We start from the raw sequence: 20,367 nt of genomic DNA, 5'->3' as shown, positions 1-20,367 counted from the left end.
CGAGGACATGACTTGGACCCGCTCGCTCTCGCTGTTCCACAACGGAAGGCTGCTGTCCAGCCCCCCTCGGCTCATGACAAACCTTCGGTGCCCTTAACGGAACACGCGAGGCCTCGTGGGATTTCAAGTCAGAACGCAGATCGGCTGCGAGAGCAGACAGGGTACAGTCTAGCCGACGTGTCAGTGCTTGATCACTTGGTGCCTCGAATAGATTAAGATATTATGACACAAAAACACAAACATGGCTTTCTATTTCTTAGGTCGCAAGCCTTTGAGCTTTCCCAGGAGCTTGCCTATTTTGGCTTTGAGCACCGGACTGGGGCCCTCATCGGCGCCGACTAGTCTACGGACGAGAATATTGTACATGCCGCCGAAAGCGAGCGCAATCGCCGTCGACGTGAAGATGATGACGTTGTATGGCATGCTGAAGTCCGGCGTTGGGAGATTCAGCAGCAGAGTGGTTGTCCGAGTACTTTGCGTACGTGGGCTTAAGGTGGTAATGACAGCAGCAGCAATATCGAAGCCGCGATTGGCGTCAGGGGGGTATTCGGTGTAGCGAAGAATTGACTTTTCAAAGTCATAGGTAAGGAAGACGGTTGATGCAGGAGGAATGCGCATGCGTAACTCAAGTTGCGTGCCTCTGGCACGGTCGACAGCGGGACGGTAGTAAATGTCCTCGATGATGGATGGCTGTGAGCCTGAAGATCCCTCGATACGTGCGTTCAGAGTGTGTAGATACACCCTCATGAACCAGGGTAGCGACTCCATATAGATGAACTCAACCTCGGTATCCTTGCTCGGGTTCGTCAGAATGACCTGCATGCCACCATGCTCTTGGCCGTATCCGGTAAAACTGCGCTCAGCATAGATGAGAGGTGTAGAAGGCTCGACGAGCTCCTTTGTAGGATCCTGGCCTTCCATAGCCTCAAGAGGGAGAACGATTTCGAGTTCTGCCCCTGATCCGATCTTGAAGCATCTCGATACACCGTTCGGATTGAGAATTTCTGTAGCTCCGCCAGAGGTGTAGACACTTCTCGAATGAGGCACCTCGATACACACAGGGGGCACGTCCTCATCCGTTAGAGGACATGTTCCCTTGATGAACTTGCCAAACACCTGAGAAAGAGACCAGTCTTGGCCGGTGGTGAGGCCGAGCGGGTAACATGTGTCATCGGAGTGGTAGGGCTTCGAGGTATCGCATTTTAGCTCATGCCCTGGCGGTGGGCGAGGAATCGGGTTATCTCTCGGACGCTTGGACCGGTCAATGTCCAGAACCATGTCGATAGTCTGTTCGATTTGCAGACTACACTCCTCACCATCTGGGCACACTGGCTTGATGTCAATGGCCATGCTCTGGAAGGAGGAATCGAAGAGCTTGTGACCGTCAAGGAGACTCGAGATGCCAGCCTTTCCCTTGCAGGGGAGCAGCTTAAGAAAAGGTGTCAGATTCTCTGTGCAGACAACCTCTTTCGGAAGGACGCCGTGAAGGAGCTGCATGTTTGGGATGGAGGCCTCGGGATGGTGACCCTCTGGTTGGAAAGACATGACGGGTCGGGTGGTTCGGGTTCCGTCGACGAAGTTGAGCGATGCGCAGAAGAGACCCGAGAGGGCATTGGTGAGGGTCAGCCACTTCTGATCAGCCCTGCATATTTGTCAGTCGCAATTGCGCGGCAAGCAGGGGGAACGCCATACTCTTCGTCCGTCTCGGCCTCGAGCCATGCCCACAGTTCCACGCCCATTCCGCCCTCGCGCTGACCATCCCACGGCCGGCTTCCCCAGCTTTCAGCGTCCCATCGCCCCAGGCTAAACCTCAGATGTAATTCTCGCGTGCCGGCATATTGTAGAATCTGACCGAGAGAACGGGGGAAGTATCGGAAGTTTTGCGACTCGAAATCGGAAAGCGACGTGTTGGACCGGAAATTGAAGCTCGCAAGCAATGAGGAAAGGGGTAGCGGACGGAGGTTGAGCTGCTCGTGGTAATCCGCAGCTAGGCCGAAGGACGCCAGGCAAGAAAAGAGAGCGATGGCCAGGAACTGGCGCATCTTGAGAAGAGGAATTACAGCGCAAAGAATAACGAGAGTGACGTCTGCTTCTTTCTTTCTCCTCTACATAGCAGCGCATGGATGGGGGGCCTGAAGTAGAAGTCGTGGTCGTGAAGGTGGTCGTTTGGAGGGACACGAGAGGCGGTGGACCCCGGCAGAATGACCCTTACGTAACCAAGATCTTTGGGCTTGCCAAAGTCGCACCCTTTGCAGCTCTCCACATTCCGCCCGTGGTCCACACCTTCGATCTGGTCTGCTGCTCCATCTCGCGCAGCAGCACGCTTTCTCCCCCAGCCCGAGATTTGGAGAGAGATTCTTTACCCCCAAATCAAAAACACCCAATTCGCCCCACGAACATATCCGCGATACACGACACAGCACGACGACAAGCACGAACACTACCGCACACCACACGCCATGGCTGCAGAACAGAGAAAGCTGCTCGAGCAGCTGATGGGTGGCTCAGCCAGCACCCGCGCCGCCTCGCTTTCCATGACCGACCCCAAAGTTTGCAGATCTTTCCTCGTCGGCACATGCCCTCACGATCTCTTCACAAATACTAAGCAGGACCTGGGTCCCTGTCCAAAGCAGCACTCTGAGGCGCTCAAGGCCGAGTACGAGGGCCTCTCTGACAAGGAGAAGCAGAAGTATGGATTCGAGTACGACTACATGCGCGACCTTCAAAAGTATATCGACGACTGCAACAGGAGGATAGACTCGGCTCAGCGCAGGCTCGAGAAGACCCCTGACGAGATCCGTCAAACAAATGCTCTGGTATGTTGCCACAGCAATTACGGCTTTCCAATGTATTTGACTAACTCTCTACAGTTGAAAAGCATATCAGAACTCTCCTCCACCATTCACAACGGCACTCTCGAAGTTGAGATTCTGGGTGAAATGAGCGAAGTGTCCCGCGCCATTGACGAATTCTACCGGGTACGGCAAGCGCAGCAGACGAAGCTCGATCGCGAGAAGGAGCTCAAGGCCCTCTCTGACACCTCGGGCCCATCTGGCCACCAGAAGCTGCAGGTCTGCGACGTGTGCGGCGCCTACCTTAGCAGGCTGGACAACGATCGCCGCCTAGCAGACCACTTTTACGGAAAGATGCACTTGGGGTATGCGCAGATGCGCAAGACTTTCGACGCGTTCCCGAAGGAGATGCGCCATCGCCAGCGGGCGCCGATCGAGGACGACGGCATGGGGTCCGGCGGCCCCAGGGGGCCCAGAAGTGGCGGCGGCTACCGGGGTCGCGGAGGCAGAGGATACCGTGGCGGATGGTAGGCCAATTCGGAGAGATAACGAGGCCACGACCAGACGACAACGTAAACAAACGGGGTCTGCCGAAATATCGCCGATCCCCAAGCGCAGATGGAAGTATTGTCGCTGCGCCTGTTCAGATACCAACCTCGCCCGAGGAATGTTGAACGACAGACCCCGACAGGCACAACCGCCCCGGCGGACATGTACGCCACGAGTTTGCAGGAGCAAGAATGTGATTTTCGGCATCTACAACAGAATGCAAAACGTGGGTGACGAACCACTGGAGTTCTGTTTGCTTCATACTAAGTCTTTTAGGCCTCGATTCCGGAATCAGAGGACGGCTCGCGCTAGGGGGGGAGGAGAATGCGCACTACTGAAGGAAGACCCCGAGATGAGAAAAACATCTGTCAAGCTTGATGCCTCGAGTGACAACGACGGCGAGTCCCGGACAACTTTCATATATTTCTTATGCTGGTAATGAGGCATTCTACAATGTCCGATGCGCAAAGTGCGCCCTCCGCAACGGGACCATCCTCTAAGAAGCGTGCCTTAATAATCAAAAAATGTCCTACTCGTTTTTTCTTTTATTCGTTCACGACACTGTCCAAAAGATGCATCGTCGCTGTTTCGTGATTCAATCCCATGCCCTGTTCATGTGACTCGTCAAGCCGCAGCGAGAAAAAACCAAAAAAAAAGAAGAAAAAAAATCATTCCGTATCGTTCACGCCGCTCTTGAGCTTGGCGTCGAAGGCCTCCATCTCGTCATCCCATCGACCGAGGGGCGACAGCATAGGCAACGACGCGTCGTCGGTAGTGGACTTCTTGCCGGGCAGAGCGGGGAACTCCTCGGTGCTGATGACGGGGGCCGGCGCGGCGGGTTTGGCACCTTGGGCGCCATCGCCGCCGTTGGACGCGGCAGGATCGCGCTCGTGCTCGTTGCCGAACCCACCACCCCGACCACCGCGTCCGTTGCCCCGCCCTGGACCACCACGGCCCCTACCGCGGCCGCGGCCACTGCCCCCCCTCCGCTCTTCGCCGGAACCGGCGCCGGTGTGCCGATCGCCAGCGTCGTCGCCGTCGCGGGCGAACCTGCTCCCCGAGAGCCCCGCGCCGGACTTGGTTCCGCGGACCCCGCCGTTGGCGCCGCGGAACCCCCTCTTCTCGTCCTCCTGCGCGAGCGCGTCCTTACCCTCGTCCCAGCCGCCCTCCTTCATGCTCATGGCCTTGAGCTTCCTCTCCCTGTTCTTGGCGCGCTCGTCGTCCATGCGCTTGCGCTCCTCCTCGCCGCGGCGCCGCTTCTCCTCGTCGAGCTTCCTGCGCTGCCGCGCTTCCTCCATGCCGCGCGCGTACGCCTCGGCATGGCTGCGCTCGTCCTGCTCAGCCTGCTCGAACTTGCGTGTCTTCTCGGCGTTGAGGATGCGCATCTGCTCCATCTTGGCCGCCAGCTCCGTCTCGGTGAGCTTGGTTCGCGGGTTCGCGCCGGACCCGAGGCGCGCCGCGGCGTTTAAGGCCGTGTTTGCGCCGGGAGTCGCGCCTGGGGTGGTGGGGGTGGTGCCGCCGGCGGCCGGACCCGTGGGCGCGGTGGGCGGGGGTTGCGGCTTTTCGCGGGGCGGGTGGGACGCCGGGGGAATGAACTTTTGGTCCGTCGCGGGGGGAGGGAAGCGGCCACGGCTGTGGGCGACCCGACGCGGTTGGCGCTGTCGCGTTCTGCGCCGCCGCGGGGCCGGCGGGAGGCTGGGGAGTCGGCGTAGTAGTGGTCGTGGTCGTGACCGGTGGCGTCGACGCGGGAGCGGCTTGGCGGGGAGAGCGCGGGGCGGCGGCAGGCTTGTCGGCGAAGCGCGAGTTAGCGAGCCCGCCCCTAGGCGCAGTGGGCGGTCGTTTCGCGGCAGGTTGTTGGGAAGGAGGTCTTTGGACGGGCTTTGGCGCCGCAGGTTTGGGTTTGGGGGGGTCGACAGGCGGTGTCGCGACGGCGGCGGGAGGGGGAGGAGGGGCTGCGACGGTTTCGACGACCTGAGGATTGCTTACAGGTTCAAAGTCGTCGAAGAACAGGTCGTCGTCGGTGCGGCCTCCGAATTGGTCGTCCATGTTGAGGTATTCTTTTCTAACAGGTTTGGTATCGTAACAAAAAGTCAAGTGCTTCAAACTGTAACCCGCCACAGAGGAGCTAAAGATTATTGGAGGAAACACAGGAGGTTTATCTGGTCTGAGAAGTTGACCCGAAGCTGTGGTGGCTGTTTGGACAGCGGCAAGCCATGTCGGATTGGGCAAGTGGGGGAGCCGAGTCGCGGAATGGGGAAGTGGGTGCGGCGGATTTATCCTCGGCCCGGCTGGGTGGCTGAGCCGTGTGTATACAGTGCGGCGCAAGCAAGCACATATCTACCACCTGTTTGGGTCGTTCATACTGAGGAAATCAGTTATTGTATCCAAATGCATCAATTCTCCTGATCTAGGTCATCTTGATGAGCTATCGAGGCCAGCTTCTCCCAGCCTGCTGACCAGTTCCTTCTGCAAGCTCTCGAGATTGGCCACAAGCGGAACCCCATACCGGGCACAGACGGCCTGGACGTTCCCTCGTTTCTTGTAATGCTCCGAGCACGCGACGATGGCCTTTCCAGACCGAGCACATAATCCTAGCTCGAGCAGGCTGATGTGAGCCTCCGTGTCCTGCTCGAAGAAGACGACAATGATGTCGGCCCTCTCCTGCATCTCCAGCTCCCACTCGACCTGGCCCCTGAACCTCTCGTCGGAAACATCCTCCCTCCAAGTGATGTCCCAGTCCGGCCGGAAGGGGTTGAAAACGGTCACGGGGAGATGAGAGATGGACTCGGCGAGATGTTTGCGCCAGTCTCCCTTGCTCGTAGTGCCGGCGAGAAAGATGGACTTCCCAATCGTCGTCGTTGCGGGCGGCCGTTCCAGAGGGCAAATGACCCTGTTGGGGGCTGATGGCGTGCTCTCCATGGCGTTTGATTGCTCGTCTAACGCGTGCACGGTGCCGGCCGGCTGGGTATTCGTTTGGCGATGAGCCGAACCTGGCCCCGTCGATGTAATTGCACAGCCCGGCGTGCTCAAATGGGACTTTGACAAGAGCTTGTTTTGGATGCAACCAGACTGGCGGCCCTTTTCACATTGATGAGAGAACTCTTTGAGGGAGGAGGTTCCCGCCAAAACCAGCAGTCAGCCTTGGAACAAGAGACGGTTGTCCTCGAGCTCTACCATTGGCCATTTGCTAGGTGGAAACAGCTATGGGGGGGGGGGGGGGGTGTATAGGGCCTAATGCATCCTTATCTCGTTGGCTCCCTCGCTTTCTTTTAGTGAACCCCACAACCGCCAGGGGCCGGGTTGAGAAGTTGTGGCCAGCTCGCCTGTGTGTGTAGATAGGTTGTCTTGCGTAATAAGACAACTCACCCACATCGAGACAGTTGTCTCTTTGATTCCGCAGGGTAGTACTTGAAGTATGGCCAAGTCGGATGTCTGATTTCAGGCAAGTGACCCATGGGCTTATGTGGATATTTCCCCAACGATTACTATCCATCCATCATGTACCTGTGCAGATCAAAGTATATACGATGGGATAGCCTACACAGAATGTAAGACACTCTCCCGCCCGGAGGCCGCGCTGGGCTGGCAGCGAGAAATGAGTGGCCTATGAGGAGGGGGAGCGGCCGATGGCACTCTCGCTACACCTTGTTTCTCCTTGTCCAACAGAGTCTCCGTTCACCGGGGCTCCAATTTCGTCGCATGCGTGGAATCTCCCAATAGGGCAGCTGAGGAGGACCCTCGAAGGTCACCATACGCACCCTGGACCGGGGCTTGTGCAACTATCTTGCGGTGAGACGGGCCCCACGATCGCTGAGGCCTTCTTCGCATCTTGCAGCACATCCCCAGCCACTCTAGGTCGCTTCGGCAAGCTTCCCCGGGGCCGTCTCAGCTAGGTGCTAAGTACTGCACAAACACGCTGACAGACAGGATTCGGTCGGGATGCAGGTCGACGCTTGGCAGGCAGGCAGGCCGCCGAGGCCGAGGCCCAACGCAATGGGAGCCGGCAGGCCGGCAGATATAACAAGTCAGTGATGGGCAATCACGCGACCTGGCCCGATCTCGCAACCCCTAAATGAACATGCCTCAAGCTCCGTCTCGGCTGGCCGTTTTCCTTTTCTTTTTCTTGCTTTCTCGAGTAATCTCGTTTCCGAACGGGCGCTCGCAGCTCTTCACCACAGGCGTATGATACCATCCCCTCCAATGTTGCGTCATGAAGCGGTGAGGGAGTCAAAGCCATCAGGACGTCCGTACATATAAGTAGACAAGCTACCCACCCAGTCGCGAGAAACTTGCCCCCCCACCTCCGGACATCGAAGCGGACTCGGTACTACACATCGTTGCGGAATCCTCCTCTCGTCGAATCCAGAACTGTGCGGGATAGCACATCACATAACGCCAGAGATGATGGGTGTGTACAAGTCGGGGGACCACGCTCCGGGCCCGGACGATTGCGAGCAATGCCGGAAGATCCAGGAGGAGGAGCTGGTCGGGCTGTCAGTCGGGTCCGAGTCTTCTGAGGAATACGAAGACGGTAAGTCTTTCAACTCTTTTTATTTTCAATAGGCAAACGACCTTGGACCTTCTCGAAGAGCCGGGGGGGGGAGGACGAAAAAAAAACATGAACAAAGCTCCCTAGTATCAAGGCACAAGTGCCCCCCGTACGGGTGAGAAGCAGAAAGTGTCATGAGACGACGGGTCCAGTCGCAAGTGCCAGGTTGCCCCTCCCCAAAGATACCTACAGCAGTGGACCTGGTGAAGGTAGGGAGCTAGAGCCCCAAAGACAGCCCAAGGGACCACAGAACCGATCCACTCAAACCCAGGAGTCTGGACACAGCCCACCCACCCTTCATACCTCTCCTCGCCTCTGGCTGTTCCGGGGGATCCCCGCCAGGGGGAATTGACAGTATCGTCCGCTCATTTCGTCATTCGCCATTTTTCTGTTGCGATACCGCACCCGCACTCATTTGTCGCCTTGTCTTGTCTCTCTTCTTGGAATGCGTCTCCTTCTTCCCTTCATACCGTTTCACCCGATCCAAAACCACGATCAGAAACCATCTGTAGTATCCTAACCGGCCCGTTGCTCTTCTCTGTCCGGTTCAGCCGTCGCCGCTGTCATTGCCGTTGACGTTGCTTGGGCTGCATTCTCTCGCTTAGGCTTACAACAAGCTGACAAGCTCCCGCCACCCACACAACAGAAGACACAATGCCCTCGGCCATCGCGCCCTCGGACCTGTCCATGAATCTGAGCGATACCGAGGACTACCCCCAAGCCGCCCCCGAACTTCTCCACAACCTCAAGCACGACAGCTCCGTCCTGGCCCTGGCTGTCAGCGCCGAGAACGAACGCATCTACGCCGGCACCCAGGATGGCGAAATCGTCGTGTGGTCCCTGGCCACCTTCCACCAGGACCGCATCGTTCAAGCTCATAAGCGGAGCGTGCTGAGCTTGTTCCTCACCCCTGACGGCTCCATGCTCTTCTCCAGCGCCGGCGATCCCATCATCAATGTCTGGTGCCCAAAGACCATGACCCGGCTGTACGAGATCTACAGTACCTACGACGTTGGCGACATTTTCTCCGTGGCCTATAGCGCCCAGCACGACACGGTCTACCTCGGAGCCCAGAACACCTCAATACAATGGGTCAGTCTCGCCGATCCCAACAACCGTGTGACACACGACTCTCCACAGCACCCCGACCGACGCAACCACAGATTCTTCGACTCGAGGGCGGTGGGAGGGACATCGACCCCGCGTCGCAACGACGAGAGATGGAGTCTGATTCCGCGGTCAGAGAAGGTGGTGGAGATACGTCCGGGAGCTTTGCAGATGTTCGCACACTATGGCTACGTCTACTCGATGCTCATGGCCAAAGGGCCCACGGTTCTCGTTGAACCGGACGAGGAGGTGCTCATCTCTGGCGGGGGCGACGGCACCATCAAGATATGGAAGCTAGGTGCCGAGGGAGACAACCAGGCGGCCGAGAACGACCGTGAGCCGGGTCTGCAGGAACTCATGTCGCTCGGCGCCGACGATGCCGAATCCGTCATGTCGCTTGCCATTGACGGGTCATTTCTGTACGCCGGCAAGCTGCAAGGGGTTATCGAGCTGTGGGACCTGGATACAAAGTCAAAGCTGAGAGTCATCAAGGGACACAAGGGCGACGTCATGACCCTGCAAATGGGCTGGGGTTACCTCTTGAGCGCTTCGCGGTCGGGTTCGGCGAGCGTAAGCCTCCCAAGTTAGTCTCCCTTACCGCCTGCTAACGACCTTTAGAAACACACAACTGCCCACTATGGAAAATACCAAGATAAGCAGGCGGCTGCCAACATCAGCCAAAAATACCAGTGCATCACACGCTGGAAGGCCCACGAGGGCAAGGCCTTGTCATCGGCTGTGACGACCTACAACAACAGACAATACTACATCACTGGCGGCAATGACGACGATGTTGCCATCTGGCACATTGACTGCTCGCCCTACGAGGAGCAAAAGGACACGGAGGAAGCCAACGACGTCATGATCAGGACCCTCGGCGAGTTTGTCTCCTACCGAACCGTATCATCACGACCCGAATTCGCCGAAGATTGCCGACGAGGCGCCACGTTTCTTGGCTCATTATTCAAAAGGCTCGGCGGTCATGTCGAGATGCTGAGCACGGAAAGCAGCCCTCACAACCCAGTTGTTCTGGCCAAGTTCGCCGGCACATTAGAGCCAGCCGAAGAGAGGAAGAAGATCCTGTTTTACGGTCACTACGACGTCGTACCAGCCGACACCAAGAAGAGCAAGTGGGAGACGGATCCCTTCCAGATGAAGGGCATCAACGGTTACTTGTACGGCAGAGGCGTCAGTGACAACAAAGGCCCGATCATGGCCGCTCTGTACGCGGTGACGGATCTACTGCAAGCGAAAAAGCTCTCCAACGACATAATCTTCCTGATTGAGGGTGAGGAGGAATCAGCCTCTCGCGGTTTTAGAGAAATCGTTCGCAAGAACAAGGACTTGATCGGCGACGTAGACTACATCCTCATTGCCAACAGCTACTGGCTTGACGATGAAGTTCCGTGTCTCACTTATGGTCTGCGCGGTGTTCTGCACGCCACTGTTTGCGTAGACTCTCATCTGCCCGACCAACATTCCGGCGTGGATGGCTCCTACATGAACAATGAGCCCCTGTCCGACCTCACCTACACGCTGTCGAAGCTGAAGGGCCCTGGCAACAGAGTTCTCATACCCGGATTCTACGATGACATCCTGCCCATTACCGCCGACGAGGAGACGCGCTACGATGATATCGCATCGACGCTTATGCGGCAGAACCCAGAAAATGGGCTCGCCGACAAGCTTAAAGCCGCTTTGATGGCGCGCTGGAGGGAGCCCAACTTGACGATTCATAGGTACAAGGTTTCGGGACCGGACGGCAGCTTGGTCAGCAGCCACGCGAGCGCCAGCATCAGCTTGCGTTTGGTGCCAGGACAAGAGGTCAACGACGTCATCTCGTCCCTGAATGCGTACCTCGAGAGCGAGTTCGCGACGCTCGAGTCAAAGAACTCGCTTACCATCAAGGTGGACAACAAAGCCGAGCCCTGGCTGGGTGACCCGACCAATGCCATCTTCCAGACGCTGGAGGAGGCCGTTGTGCAGGCCTGGTCCTCCGTTTTCAAGAGCAACGAGGCCGACGACGGCTTAGAGGGGGCACTGGAGTCGAAAGACAAGAAGCCCAGGAAACCGCTTTACATCCGCGAAGGCGGCTCCATCCCGGCAATCCGGTTTCTCGAGAAGGAGTTCAATGCCCCCGCTGCGCATCTTCCCTGCGGACAGTCGAGCGATTCGGGCCACCTGGACAATGAGCGGCTACGGGTGCTGAATCTGTTGAAGAGTAGGGAGATTATCGGGTCATTATTCGCCCGTCTGTAGGATCTGTACTAAAAAAGTTACATGGATACCCAAAAAAAAAAATCAGAACATCAACTAGGCATACATAATGTGCCTCATCTGGTTGTGCTTTGCTGGGCTGTTGAAATTAGTGTGCAGCTCGACTGACTCGTCCGGGGGTGTGTGCCATTCCGAACATCGGCCATGCTGATACGGAAAACCCATGCCGACGAGCTTCCCAATTCGGCCCCCCCCTCGGAGCTTATCTTATCATTCAGTAACGTAACTCCGGCGGACAATCAGACGCCGCCGATGCAAGGAGCCGGTGCAGATGGCACAAGACCACCCATAAACACACTTGCTTTGCCATCGCTAGGACGGGAGCTTTGAGAGCGGAGATTCACTTTTTTTATCCACCAAAAACGAAAAAAACCGTACTTTATTTTTGACAATTTTCGCAATGCAGTATAAGCGCCAGCCGCCTGCCGCCGCCGCCGTCAAGGTGAAACCGCGTCTCATCATCCATGGCGGCGCCGGCAACATCAAGCCGTCGAACCTCGCGCCGCCCGAGTACGATGCATACCGCCACGCCCTGCTAATGATTGTAAGTCTCACATCTCAATTGAGTTCTGCCTCCACCCCCCCAACCCTCACTCCTGCAGCCTACGGAGGAGTGCTGACGCAAAGACGCAGATCGGCAAGACGAGCGCCTACCAGACAACGCCGCTCGCGTCCACGGGCCGGCTGCCCTCGGCCCTGGAAACGGCGGCGCACGCTGTGGCGCTGTTCGAGGACATCCCGCTCTTCAACAGCGGGCACGGCGCCGTTTTCACGCGCGACGGCATCAACGAGCTCGAGGCGTCCGTCATGGTCTCGCGTGGCCGCAAGAAGCGCGGCGTCGGCGTCACGGGACTGCGGCACGTCAGGAACCCGATCCTGCTGGCCAAGGCCATCCTCGAGCACGGCGACGAGGACCTGGGGGGCCAGTCCGCCGCGACGGCCACCCCCGCAGCCGCCTTCGTCGACGTGCCGAGCGCGCAGGGCCACACGCTCCTCCACGGGGAGACGGCCGAGACGCTGGCCCGGCAGTACGGGCTGGCGCTCGTCGACGCGAGCTACTTCTTCACGCAGAAGCGGTGGGACGAGCACGTCCGTGCGCTGGAGCGGGAGAGGAAGGGGCAGGGGCCGAGCACGTGGAGCGCCGACGAGTTCCTGCCGCAGGGGACGGTGGGCGCCGTGGCGCTGGACGAGGACGGCGTCGTGTGCGCGGCGACGAGCACGGGCGGGCTGACGAACAAGCTGACGGGCCGCATCGGGGACACGCCCGTCGTCGGGGCCGGCTTCTGGGCGGAGGAGTGGGTCGAGGACGGCGACCCGACGGGCGCCTTCGGCGGTGGCGGCGGTGAGAAAGGCCTGGTGGTGCTCTCGGACGCCCTGCGGGGGCTGATGGCGGACTGCCTGCCCTCGCTGCGAACGTACGCGCCCCTGCTGCCGCCGCCGACGACGACGACGCGCGCGATCGCCGTCTCGGGCACGGGCAACGGCGACTCCTTCATGCGGGTGGCGGCGGGGCGGACGGTCGGCGCGGTGGCGCGGTGGAAGCCGCTGTCCGGGGCCGAGGCCGTGTCCTTCGTCTCCGGACCGGGCGGGGAGCTGCAGAGGAGCGCGGGGGAGCGGTGGCGTGTGACGGGCGAGGGCGAGGGCGGCGTCATCGGCATCGAGGTCGCGGTGGCGCGCGACGCCGAGGGCCGCGTCGTGGGCGCGCGGTCGGCCGTGCTGCAGGACTTCAACTGCAACGGCATGTACCGGGCGTGGGTCGGCGACGACGGCAGAGCCTACGCCAAGATCTACCGGGGCGACGTCGAGGGCGTGGACCTCGGGGAGCTGTGTGAGAAGTGGTGAGCTTTCACCTCGCGCTTCGATCTTTGCACCTAGATTATGGAAGTCAAGCCCCCCTCCCCCCCTCCCCCTTTGGAGTTTGCTTGGAATCTGGGTGGGGATTCAGCATTCGCGGGAGGGGCAACACGATTGATCAAGACGAATGAGTAGATGGCGACTTTGTTGGTACAATTTTTAACAAAACATCTCTATCCCACAGGTTCAGTACTCCTATCAAACATAAAAAGGGGGGGAGATGCCGTCCTGTTCCTCGGATCCAAGTCCTGGTCATGCCCGAGCCATCCCCTTGAATCTGCCCAGACAAATGAAGTTCCCGCACGCCCTCGATTCGTCCCCGGTGTCTAATCATCTTTCTGGGAGGGATGCGGAAAAAACGGTCGTTCCTCTTCCCCCCGTGTGTCCAGTCCTCGATAACTAAGAAACTTTTATAGTACATGGAACGCCTCTTCCCGCCTTTGCCATATGCAGATTAAGAGAACAGTGTCGTTCGATTTCGGTTGTGAAAAAACAGAGTAGATCGAGGCCTCCTGAAAAGGGGGGGGGGGGGGGAGGAGGAGGCGCTGAGCCGGAAGAGTAGAGAGGGGTTGGTGCTGTGTTGTATTTTCTTTCGTGGGGCGGCCGCTGGATGTCGCCTTCCGGTAAATGAAACATTAAGAGAGACGGGATCGGTTCGTCTAAGCCAATGCCTGCTCGTTCGAAGGCGGGGGCTGGGGCATCTGCGGTCGTATCGTCAGTGTCTTGTCTCTTCCAAGGTTGGATGAGGAGGGGGTGGGTTCCCCTTCTGCCAAACTCACCTCCAGCTTCGTGCTTCCGGCAAACATCTTCTGGAAGCCGATACCGACTCCTTCGATGACGGCGAGCAGAACCGCGCAGCCGATGGCACCGTTACGGGCAGCCTGGTTTGTTTTCTTGGGTCAGCCGAAGGACGCAACGCAAAGTGAGGAAGCTCGAATGCGTGTACGAACCTTGTATCCGCCACGGATGGCGAGAGCTCCTCCGGTGAAGAAACCGGCCGTGATCTATTCCTGTTCGTCAGAAAACATGGACATAGCCAAAGGGGGACCAAGGCCTCCGCCAAGTGGGAGTCTTACGCTGTTCCAAGGATCCTCTTTCTGGCGAATGCCCTTGACGGCGCAGTCGAACGTTGAGAACAGGCCACCCCACACGCCAAAGTTGCCGCCGAGGACGGGGGCGCGCATCTTGATGGCCGAGATGGCGCCGATGCGGCGCTCGCCGTACGGGCTGTTCCTGTAGCCCTTGATGCCGTGCCAGATCGTGCCGCCTATCGCGCCCATGGCGAACGCGCCGCCAAAGTCTGTTCCCTCAACGTCAGTCTGCGGGTCGTGGAGAGGGAGGGGGGGATGGGGCAGGGGACGGATTCGTCACCGACCATTGAGGATAACCCAGGGGCAGGGGTCGCGCGTGTGATCCATGGCGAATGTGTTTGGGTTGTGGTTATCCTAGGTGTTTGGACAATGAGCGAGGAAGACTGGGGGGACTCGTTGTGGTTTGAAGCAAACGAGGTTTACTGTTCGCGGCGGACGTGCGGGGGCGGGTGGTGGCGGTGGCGGTCGTGGACGTGGGAATTTCCGGCGAGGAGGGATTCTTTGTGACGCGATTCCGAGATTCAACTTTTGCGGGCGTGGCGGACGTGCATGCGATTGGGGGGGGGGTGAAGTGAGTGACGAACAAGTCGAAATTTTTCGGTCGGCGGCTTTTCGGAAATTCCGTCTGTTCTTTTTTTTTTTTTTCGGCAAGTCCTTATCTTATCGGGAGCTCTTATCCGGACCTCTCACAGGGAGCTACCTAGGTACGATATACCTGGCTAGGCAGGCAGGTAGGTAGCTTTGGCGGTACCGGGTCGGGTAGCTCTCACCTACCTATCAGAGATGTTGATCCATCTCGTTGGTGCCTGGACTCGGCAAGCATCGGTGGAAAAGTGAGTCACTCTGCCACAAACCGTCACAACTCTGAATGTCACTTTCTCGTTGATCCAACATGGCTGAATACGATGTTGACCCCGACTCTTGCAATGGGGGCTATTCCTTTGTGAGAGCCACCTCTCATTATGTTTCAGAAATTCACACCATTGTCAAAGCAGCATATTCCAAGTACATCGACCGCATCGGCAAGGAGCCAGCCCCCATGAAAGCCGACTACAACCAACTCATCGAATCCCACATGGTTTACGTACTCGAGAACGACCAGAGCGGCCAAGTGGTCGGAGCCATTCTTCTTCGGCATGATCCGGCGGCAGACGCACTCCACATAGACAATATGGTCGTTGCCCCAGCCGCCCAGGGACGTGGCTTTGGACATGCTTTCATGGAATGTGCCGAGGACGTCGCGAGGGCTTGTGAATGCACGAATCTGCAACTCTACACCAACGTCAAAATGGTTGAGAACCTCGTTATTTACCCCAAACTGGGCTTCGTCGAGACGGAAAGGAGGACAGAAGACGGGTACGAGAGGGTTTATTTCCGCAGGGATCTGGAGGCAGGCAAATGATGCCGCCGTTGATGAAAGGCTCGAGAAAACATACCTACTCGATCAGGCCCTTTAGACACGTGGGCACACGTGTCTCTGGTGTCACCAATGATTGTGGAAAGATTGGTGGACTATTGCGCTAAATCGGGCAATCCCGATTAACTATAGACACCTCCCTTGATAGTGATCGGGCGCCGCCAGGATCGTTAGTTAGGCTTTTCGAGAATACATCATCACTTTGCTCAGGAAACCGTATTCCAGATTTGTTGCCCCAGCTGCGAGGCCTGATATTCTATGATAACCCGAACCCCTCAATAAACCCACATTGCATCACCTATTGTTCCCTGTTGGCTGTTCAGCCACCATCAACGTCCTACTTCCAAACTCATCGACACAGCCCATACTTATACGCTACAAATCTCGTAGGGATACTTTACTATTTCTAGCAGGGAAAATAAAAAGACAACGGTTGCACCAATAGACCGGAAATATCTACCATGGACGCCGGAAACGAACAAGAAGACTCTGTGTCCGATTCTTCCTCAGAAACGACGGTCCCTGTGTCCACTCCTCCAACCTCTTTAGCCGCTGACGAGACCCTTGCATATGAACACAGTGATGTTCCGTGTCCGGGCCGTACTTTCCACATCATCGAAAGAACGACCTGCCGGGCGATAACCATCGTGGGGGACAAGCCGGTGCTCATGGGTCTCAAGGGGGGCCGCCATCCAAGCACGCTATGGTACTGTGTTGAGAAGAATGGGTACTATGGCTTCCAGAACCCGAGATCCGGGAGGTACATCGGCCACGACAGCGAAACCGGCATCCGGACCGGGGCTGAGATGCGTGGATGGGAGCTGTGGACGCCGCGGCAGCACCCCGAAGGGGGGTACCAGCTTCTGTCGCCGTGGTGGTCAGACGCGCTGATGGTACTGTGCGTTGCCAACGACGGAATCGGTCTCGCCAGACGAGGCCATGGCACGACTACTTGGGACTTCATTCGGGTCTAATCTGCTTGGCAAGGCAAGATATACACTTGCCAGGGAACATGTAGTAGGTATCACCCGCTATCGGAGTAAAAAACAAATTAATTCAGGGTGGACTCAAGGGCGGGACTTTGGTCTTGACCCAACCGGTGCTCGTGACTTTCACCTCGTCATCGTCCGGCCTATGATCCGTTGTCGGGAACCTGCACAAGATCCGGGCCACAAACGTCCGCTCCGCCGCCGGATCCGTACTGCACTCGACCTTCTGGGCCGCCCACGGGTGCCTCTCGCACGCGAACTCGGCCACGTTCTCGCAGGCGAGCGTGCCGTACCCCTTGCCCCCTTCCTGCGCCTTGTACTTACAGTGCCTATTGTCGAAGAAGTGCCTCTCCGCGTCCAACGAGGGGGGCCACGGGACGCTCTCGAGGCTTAGGGGCTTGTCGAGCAACTTCCAACCCTGCGGCTCCTTACCACAGGGCTCGTTGTCGACCTGTTCCTCCTTCACCCCCACAGGCAACATCCACCACGCGCCATCGATCTCGAGCATCCCGTAGTAATTGGTCATGACCGTGTCCACGTAGTAGATCGCGACGGCCTGCGAGGGCTCCGGGCCGTGTGGCTTCTTCGAGACTGGTGTCGTCTTGACGGTTTCTTTCGAGCTCGATGAGGCCTTGGCCGTGGCCGTGGATGCTGTCACGGGGGTTGGGTGTTTTACAGTCACCATTATAGTTGAGAAGAATGTCGTCCGGGCCGATGGACTTGTGGTGCTGCCAGATATCCGTAGGGTGTAATTGTCGGGTGATTTGGTTGGAACATCCGGTTTGCTGACAGTCGTCGAAAGGACCGGTCTGCTCGTAGCCGTTGGTGCCCATAGAGTTGTGGTGCTGACAGGTACCAGTGGGGTTGTATAGTCGGCTGATTTGGTTGGAACATCCGGTTTGCCCACAGTCGTCGGAAGGACCGGTCTGCTCGTAGTCGTCGGTGCCCATGGAGCTGTGGTGTTGACACGGGTCGTTGGCGGAACGGGATTGGTCCCTGGAGGATGCACGACTCCCGGAGCCGATGTTGATTTTGATGAAAGCGTGACGGGGACTGCTGGGATAATCTGGGGCAAGGACGTGGTGTGGTTGCCCGACGAAGGGGGTTTCCAGCTTGCCTGCGTGCTGGGCACGCCACTGGCAGACTGAGAGACGGCAGGGGATGCCGAACCTCCTGAGGACGTAGGGGAATCCGCGGGAGGTGCACCTTGGGCGGGAACCTCGCACATGGGTTCCTGTCTGCGCCCAGGCCGCATCGGAATCCCCGGCGGCTCAAATACCTGGTCCTTTAACGGCGCCCAGGCGTCCGATCGATCGCCAACCGGCTGTCCCTCAAACCACAGGCGCCACTCGGCCTGTTCATTGCAAGTCTTTGCGGGCTGATACTGCAGCAGAAACTTTCCCCTGACGGTGTTCCTGCACATAACCGCCATGTATTCTCGGAGTTTGTACTCGTTTCCGTCGTCGTCGGTCACGACCTTGTGACTGTTCCACTTTCTCATATGCTCCAACTTCGGGACGTAGGCGTTATAGTCCAACACCTCCAGTGGAATGTCGCCATATACGTTGGTTATCTCCTGCTTCAGTCTCTCGACCTGGTCCGGCATTGCGATCTTGCCCCGCTGAAGATGGATATGGTTTATGATTTCATGCGGAACAAGGCGGCCGTTGGAATCTTTGTAAATCACGGGGGTTATGCGGGCACGCGGCGTGACGATGAAAGCCCGCATGTTCAAGCTAGAAGGCGTCTCGGTGCCTCGGGGCACGTCGCCAAACATGACCCCCGCCTCGCCGAGCTCCGGGCGATCCTTCATCTCCGCCAGGCCGTATTCGTAAAATATGTGATCCGGGTCGCCGGGACTCATCCCGCGCGGGAGATATTCGTCGACCATCTCGTCGAACGTGGTATCGGGGTCCGAATTCTTCATAACGGTTTCCCAGATGTGGCTCACCCACGCGCCGCGGCGGGAAACCAGAATGATGCTAGTGCAGCCGTACAGCCCTTGGAGCGCAAGCGCTTCGACGGTGCTTTTAAAATGTACCCAGCCCGCACTTAGGGGGTAGTGATCATAGTGATGGACGAGTTTCGGACTGTACCTCGGTTGGACTTGACTGCCTTGAGCTACCCCCTCTATCTGGTCAGCAATGAAGCCCTCATGGTTCGGGTAGTCAGTCGGGTCGGTCCATCGTCCGAGCATTGGCTCGCCGCGCTTGAGGAGACCTTCCACAGCAGGGACGGGCCTTTCTCCCCTCTTCTTGGGGCAGGCTTGTCCGCCGCATGTGTCAGGACCACACAATGGTAAGAACGGCGTCGGTGTTTCAGTCGCCGTCACGGTGGTCGTTTTACCGATGGCACTGCACTCCGTGGCTGTCGTGTAGGCGGTCGTCGAGCAGGACGCGTCGGCACTGTTCCCTAGAACCGACTCACGTCAGCGGGTCTCTTGTCTCTGCAAATTCACCATCAGACTACCTTTTGTTACTGAACAGAACACGCTTCTGTGGGTGGCAGTAATAGTGACAGTGCACGAGGATGAAGAAGTCGAGGTTGTTGTTGACTGCTTCTCAGACTTGGTCGGTTTCTCGTCGTCATCCTTCTTATCATCGTCCCCTTCATCTTTCTCTTTGTCGTCCTTCTCGTCACCCTTGTTATCGTTCTTAGGCGGGCAGTTGCCTATTTTCAACCCGAAAAGCTGGATGCAGAACTGTGGCACGTCGATCTTGACGTTCGGGGGGAAGTTTATGAAGCAGTTGAAACAGACTATCGGGGGGCCGACGTGGGGGATAATGACTAAATCCAGCTGGCGATTAGCAGGATCGACAAAAGGTTCAACGGAGACTTACTTGGGACGATCGTGGGGTGGTTGCTCCCTGGGGAGGTGGTTGTGATATACGTGGGCGAGGTGTAAGTAACTCTCTCAAGAGTTTGAAAGCTTACCCCTGACGGGAGGGTAGTCAAAGTCAAATGCGGTTCATCAGTCAGAGTATCGGAACCGGTCGTGACTGAAGAGCTTGTGGTGGTTGAAACTGAAGTAAGGGTCCCTGAGCTCTTCTGAACGTTGATACCCGTCGTTGTACCTGGCGACTGACTTTTGTCACCAAAAAGGGAGGCAGTGCCATTTACTACTACAGACGTGGATGAAAACAGGCTTCCCATGGGAGTGGAGGACGGGGGGTTCAGCAAGGATGTCAACTTTGATGTTGAAGTGGTTGCCAACGATGTGGATACTGAGGTTGGCAATTGAATGGCGAACACACTCGTTAAAGAGGTTATCGTAGGGACCGCAGGCGGTGTTACCGATGAATCGGCGGTCTGAATCACGGCGATTTTAATCTCGACTCTTGTAGTGGTGGTGTTACCGATGATGATGCTGAGGGTGGTTCCTGCTACAGGTATGAATGTAGTTGATGAGATGTTTCTTGACCCCACTTCAGTACTTCCCGCTACAGGTATGGATGTTATCAAGGGGATGTTTCTTGACTTCACATCTGTCTATAAGGGCCAGTCAGGTATCTCATCTGCATCATGCAAGTCTTCCTGTAGCCTACCGTCGTGACGTTTGAACTTGGAGGGACCACCGGAATGGTGCAGGAACCGACCCCCAATTGACATGAGGTCTGGGCTGGTAGACTCCCGGCGGTACCGTTCGCGAAACGGGGAACATGGCGAAGTCGACTTGGGTCTGGCCCCGAATCTGTGAGAGACAACACAGTTCCGAAAACTCCGTAGAGGAACAACAGTGTAA

At 57.5% G+C, this 20,367-nt stretch overlaps 10 protein-coding genes across 10 annotated transcripts; 5 read left to right on the top strand and 5 right to left on the bottom strand.

Annotated features, from left to right (window-relative positions):
• Window positions 1–249: 249 nt before the first annotated feature.
• Window positions 250–2,042, bottom strand: GLRG_07420 (Gpi16 subunit; the record flags this gene model as incomplete). The annotated part of the gene is made up of 2 exons (XM_008098105.1): window positions 250–1,642; window positions 1,693–2,042. 2 exons carry the CDS (start codon window positions 2,040–2,042, stop codon window positions 250–252), a joined length of 1,743 nt encoding a protein of 580 aa, XP_008096296.1.
• Window positions 2,043–2,459: 417 nt separating this feature from the next.
• GLRG_07419 (uncharacterized protein) lies at window positions 2,460–3,323 on the top strand (the record flags this gene model as incomplete). The annotated part of the gene is made up of 2 exons (XM_008098104.1): window positions 2,460–2,816; window positions 2,871–3,323. 2 exons carry the CDS (start codon window positions 2,460–2,462, stop codon window positions 3,321–3,323), a joined length of 810 nt encoding a protein of 269 aa, XP_008096295.1.
• Window positions 3,324–4,009: 686 nt separating this feature from the next.
• Window positions 4,010–5,387, bottom strand: GLRG_07418 (uncharacterized protein; the record flags this gene model as incomplete). Its single annotated transcript, XM_008098103.1, has 2 exons — window positions 4,010–5,036; window positions 5,086–5,387. The coding sequence occupies 2 exons, from the start codon at window positions 5,385–5,387 to the stop codon at window positions 4,010–4,012; spliced, it is 1,329 nt and encodes a 442-aa protein (XP_008096294.1).
• Window positions 5,388–5,753: 366 nt separating this feature from the next.
• GLRG_07417 (uncharacterized protein) lies at window positions 5,754–6,260 on the bottom strand (the record flags this gene model as incomplete). Its single annotated transcript, XM_008098102.1, has 1 exon — window positions 5,754–6,260. The coding sequence occupies one exon, from the start codon at window positions 6,258–6,260 to the stop codon at window positions 5,754–5,756; it is 507 nt and encodes a 168-aa protein (XP_008096293.1).
• Window positions 6,261–8,544: 2,284 nt separating this feature from the next.
• Window positions 8,545–11,256, top strand: GLRG_07416 (WD domain-containing protein; the record flags this gene model as incomplete). The annotated part of the gene is made up of 2 exons (XM_008098101.1): window positions 8,545–9,567; window positions 9,616–11,256. 2 exons carry the CDS (start codon window positions 8,545–8,547, stop codon window positions 11,254–11,256), a joined length of 2,664 nt encoding a protein of 887 aa, XP_008096292.1.
• A 418-nt stretch (window positions 11,257–11,674) lies between these two features.
• Window positions 11,675–13,116, top strand: GLRG_07415 (asparaginase; the record flags this gene model as incomplete). Its single annotated transcript, XM_008098100.1, has 2 exons — window positions 11,675–11,818; window positions 11,908–13,116. 2 exons carry the CDS (start codon window positions 11,675–11,677, stop codon window positions 13,114–13,116), a joined length of 1,353 nt encoding a protein of 450 aa, XP_008096291.1.
• Window positions 13,117–13,787: 671 nt separating this feature from the next.
• Window positions 13,788–14,546, bottom strand: GLRG_07414 (uncharacterized protein; the record flags this gene model as incomplete). The annotated part of the gene is made up of 5 exons (XM_008098099.1): window positions 13,788–13,829; window positions 13,908–14,009; window positions 14,079–14,132; window positions 14,205–14,428; window positions 14,504–14,546. 5 exons carry the CDS (start codon window positions 14,544–14,546, stop codon window positions 13,788–13,790), a joined length of 465 nt encoding a protein of 154 aa, XP_008096290.1.
• A 565-nt stretch (window positions 14,547–15,111) lies between these two features.
• GLRG_07413 (acetyltransferase) lies at window positions 15,112–15,621 on the top strand (the record flags this gene model as incomplete). The annotated part of the gene is made up of 1 exon (XM_008098098.1): window positions 15,112–15,621. The coding sequence occupies one exon, from the start codon at window positions 15,112–15,114 to the stop codon at window positions 15,619–15,621; it is 510 nt and encodes a 169-aa protein (XP_008096289.1).
• A 476-nt stretch (window positions 15,622–16,097) lies between these two features.
• Window positions 16,098–16,610, top strand: GLRG_07412 (uncharacterized protein; the record flags this gene model as incomplete). The annotated part of the gene is made up of 1 exon (XM_008098097.1): window positions 16,098–16,610. One exon carries the CDS (start codon window positions 16,098–16,100, stop codon window positions 16,608–16,610), a length of 513 nt encoding a protein of 170 aa, XP_008096288.1.
• An 82-nt stretch (window positions 16,611–16,692) lies between these two features.
• GLRG_07411 (uncharacterized protein) lies at window positions 16,693–19,778 on the bottom strand (the record flags this gene model as incomplete). Its single annotated transcript, XM_008098096.1, has 3 exons — window positions 16,693–19,037; window positions 19,092–19,412; window positions 19,466–19,778. 3 exons carry the CDS (start codon window positions 19,776–19,778, stop codon window positions 16,693–16,695), a joined length of 2,979 nt encoding a protein of 992 aa, XP_008096287.1.
• Window positions 19,779–20,367: the final 589 nt, after the last annotated feature.

Source organism: Colletotrichum graminicola, assembly GCF_000149035.1.
Source record: "Colletotrichum graminicola M1.001 genomic scaffold supercont1.31, whole genome shotgun sequence".
NCBI classification, from domain to species: domain Eukaryota; kingdom Fungi; phylum Ascomycota; class Sordariomycetes; order Glomerellales; family Glomerellaceae; genus Colletotrichum; species Colletotrichum graminicola.
This window is presented reverse-complemented; position numbering and strand designations above follow the sequence as displayed.